This window comes from Monoraphidium neglectum (assembly GCF_000611645.1).
Source record: "Monoraphidium neglectum strain SAG 48.87 unplaced genomic scaffold scaffold00632, whole genome shotgun sequence".
In the NCBI taxonomy this organism is placed as follows: domain Eukaryota; kingdom Viridiplantae; phylum Chlorophyta; class Chlorophyceae; order Sphaeropleales; family Selenastraceae; genus Monoraphidium; species Monoraphidium neglectum.
This window is the reverse complement of record NW_014012996.1, coordinates 12,398-15,688: the sequence shown is the minus strand read 5'-3', so window position 1 is coordinate 15,688 and position 3,291 is coordinate 12,398. Positions and strand designations below refer to the sequence as shown.

Below are 3,291 nucleotides of genomic sequence, written 5' to 3'. Positions count from 1 at the left end.
ACCCCCGTCCCCCCCAGCCCTGCTGCCTCAGCACACCCCCAGGACGCCCGTCAGCAGCCGACCCAACCGCAATGGCCCGAATCGGCGCCCAGCTCAGCCGCGGCGCGCCGCCGGCCTCGCTCCTGCTCGTGATCGCCCTTGCGGCCTTGGCCGCGCTCGCCGCCCCCGCGGCCGCCCAGACCCTCGCCCTCAGCTACTGCCGCGACTGCTCATATCGCTGCAACAAGCAGATCGACGTGGCACAAACCAACTACACCGCCGCCCTGACCACAATCAAGTCGCTGCAGACGCAGCTGGCCGCCGCCACCGCCGCCAGAAACACCGCCACCGCCGAGGCAGCGTCGCTGCGCACCCAGCTGGCCGCGGCGCAGACCACGATCCAGACGCTGACCTCCCAGCTGCAGGCGGCGACGGCGCCCCCCCCCCTCGTCGACGGCGCCGGCCACGACGACCACCAGCGACGGCGGCAGCAACTGCGCGGCCGCGCTGGCCGAGGCGCAGGCTGCCTCGGCCGCGCTGTCCGCGCAGTTGGCGGCCGCCACCGGCAACGCGACGTCCTGCTCCACGCAGCTGGCTGACGCGCGGGCCACCATCGCCGCCCTCAACGCAACGATTAACGCGGCGCCGGCGACGCAGGGGACGACGGACACCACTTGCTCGGCTCAGCTCTCCAATGCGACAGCCAGCCTGTCCACCTGCCAGACCAGCCTTGCTGCGGCCAACGCCAAGATCTTGCAACTGCAGAAGGATATAGCCGGCTACCAGCAGGCCGCCGCGATCAGTGCAAACACCTGCAACGGGCAGCTCTCTTCCTGCCAGGTGAGCACCGTTTCCATCCCTAAGCAGCGCTGGCTGTCGCGTGCCGCGTCGAGGCGAATTGTTCGATGATTTCAAGAAAACCTCCCGAGAGCGGGGTGGAGGCAGTTGCGAGCAGCTGTCATGAAGCTGAGTCAGCACCTGCACCTGCAGCTGAGCAAGACAACTGCACCCTTGCGGTCCACTCTACGTGCCCGACTCGACCTGCAGCTCAGCCATAGAACCCCTCCTGGGGCGGGCCACTCCCTACCCCTAGCTTGGCCAACCCCTTCGTTCCCCAACTCATCCCCGCAGTTCAACCTGGATATGTGCAACACCCAGAGGGTGCAGCTGCAGGGGCAGCTGCAGCAGACGCAGCTGTCCTACATGGACCAGATCAACAAGTGCCAGGTCTCCTTGGCCGGCTGCCAGCAAAACCTCACGACGTGCCAGACCCCTACAGGGCGCCGCTGATGATGTAGGGATTCCCCAACGGCTGCAAGCGCAGCCTTGCCATGTGTGGGCCAGGCCGATGGCCCGCGGCTGAGCGCCCTCGGGCGGGCTCCAACGCGCTGCAGAGCCCCCACCACTGGGCTCCGGCACGGTGGGAAGCACTCTGCCGTGCATGCAACAGTTATCCTCAGCAGCAACAAACAGGTGGCTCCATGCAATAAAACCCGATCGTCCCGCAATAAAAGCCCTGCTGTTTGCAATCGTGCAGACTTGAGTGTTGCCTCAATGGCGGCCACGTCACGTCACTGCCAGGGTCACTTGATCATGATGGTTTTTGACCGCTGCTAATTTTCGCAAGGGCGGGAGTTGCTCTTCGACCGGTGAGGTTACGTTTCAACACCACAAGTGAAAATGTTCATACTGTACACGCAACGCCAACATCACCCACACCCGTAGATGCATGGTGCGATGCGCTTGTACAGATCACCGCGCACCTTGACCCTGTGCACAGCTGGCGGTTTAGATTTGCCAGGCAGCGCACCCGACATTCGTCAAGCCTCCTGTGGCATACAAACTGCACATTGGCTGTGCACATTGGCTGGTTATCTTGCTGGGGCAGATGCATGGGGGAATTGATCGCTCAATGTTGAGACGAATTGTTTTATGTGCTGTTTTGGTCTGTGGTCTTGGCATCTACACACGCACAGTGCTCAACACAGTCAGCCTGCAGTAAAATCGTGACTACATGCTGCGAACATATTTTCTTTTGGGGGGGGGGGGAACCCGGTTCTGGGCCTTAGCACAGTGGGGCGGTTACCATCAAGGTGCGCCAAGCAAGACGAGAGTAATCACTCCACTGGGTCGCGCACCGACTGTTCAGGTGTTCTTGTGAGGCTCGCGTCACTTGCGTGTGATGCCTTGCTGGCCGATCGGCGGAGGGGGGCAGAAGAATCCGGTGACTGTTGAGAGTGCAGGGCCTGCCGTGCTGCAAGTGTGGAATGCCCCCGCGCTTGCCCTCCCTGCCCAGTTTCAGATGTGTGGACGATGCGCTGTCAAGGCGGCTTTCCTTGATTAGAGTAGCGGCTGCGGCCGAAGTGGGGCCATCACTATCAGCAGCAACGGCAGCACAGGTGGAGCGCAAGGCATTGAGCAGGTTGCAGACTGCCTATATATTCTGCCCGTCGCCAGCCCATAGAATGTTGTGCCTCGACGGAGCGGTGCATGTAAGAAATAATGCTGCAATTACACAGAACGGGAGCACGTGGTTGACACCCAGGAGACAGCACACCGCAGCACGCCGCGCTGGCGCCGCGCCGATGTGCTCTCCACCAAGGTAAGGGCGTCGAGCCCCGTCGGTCAAAAATAAATATCCTGCTAGTCACAGCAGCTGACCAGAACAAGTATCAGATGGACAAGTATCAGGTGGTCCTTGTCTAACCGCTGTCCGATCTTGCCAGATCGCTCGGTCACACGGACTGCAGCACGCCAGGGCGCGCAGCGGCCCCGTATCGCTCCTGTCAAAGGCATACACTCGAGCGCAAATAGCAGCGCCGGGAGGTGGCGCCTTGTGAGATCGTGAGTCAAGGTCAGGGCCGCCCTCGCGCGCGGCGCCGCCCTGAGTTGGGCCGCTCGAGCCCTCACTTGCCCTGCGCCGCGGCCCACTCGGCGAGCGTGGATGCGCCGTAGCCAGTGGGGAGGGCCTCCTTGTCGTTCCACACCTGAATTAAACGGCGGTGGTTTGTTTGTTTGGGGGGGCGCATGAGAGGTATTAAGGAGCTGGGCCAACCGCGGAGTCAGCAGCTGCCACGCAGCATGCCCGGTGGTCCGTCCCTGAAGCGGCCCTCCTCAGCCGCACACACGCAGGCCGGGGGCAGCCGGCCTGAAGGGGCCCCCCGGTTAGTGCTGCCCAGGCAGATTATACACGTCACTCTTGTCTTTCTCACCGGCCCTGCGATGTCCATGTGGGCCCACTCCACGCCCTCCTTCACAAACTCCTTCAGGAACAGCGCCGCGGTGATGGCCCCGCCATAACTGGCGTGGTGG

The 3,291-nt window shown here is 62.8% G+C and overlaps 2 protein-coding genes across 2 annotated transcripts in view; one reads left to right on the top strand and one right to left on the bottom strand.

The window, feature by feature from the left end:
* Window positions 1–71: 71 nt before the first annotated feature.
* On the top strand, window positions 72–1,269 carry MNEG_4525 (hypothetical protein; the record flags this gene model as incomplete). Its single annotated transcript, XM_014046999.1, has 3 exons — window positions 72–527; window positions 571–819; window positions 1,111–1,269. 3 exons carry the CDS (start codon window positions 72–74, stop codon window positions 1,267–1,269), a joined length of 864 nt encoding a protein of 287 aa, XP_013902453.1.
* Window positions 1,270–2,885: 1,616 nt separating this feature from the next.
* MNEG_4524 (leucyl aminopeptidase) overlaps window positions 2,886–3,291 on the bottom strand; it is a gene marked incomplete at both ends in the record, with an annotated part of 9,239 nt that continues 8,833 nt past the window's right edge. Inside the window, 2 exons of the mRNA XM_014046998.1 lie at window positions 2,886–2,966; window positions 3,192–3,279. Coding sequence (XP_013902452.1) covers window positions 2,886–2,966; window positions 3,192–3,279 — 169 coding nt within the window. The remainder of the gene's footprint in view (window positions 2,967–3,191; window positions 3,280–3,291) is intronic.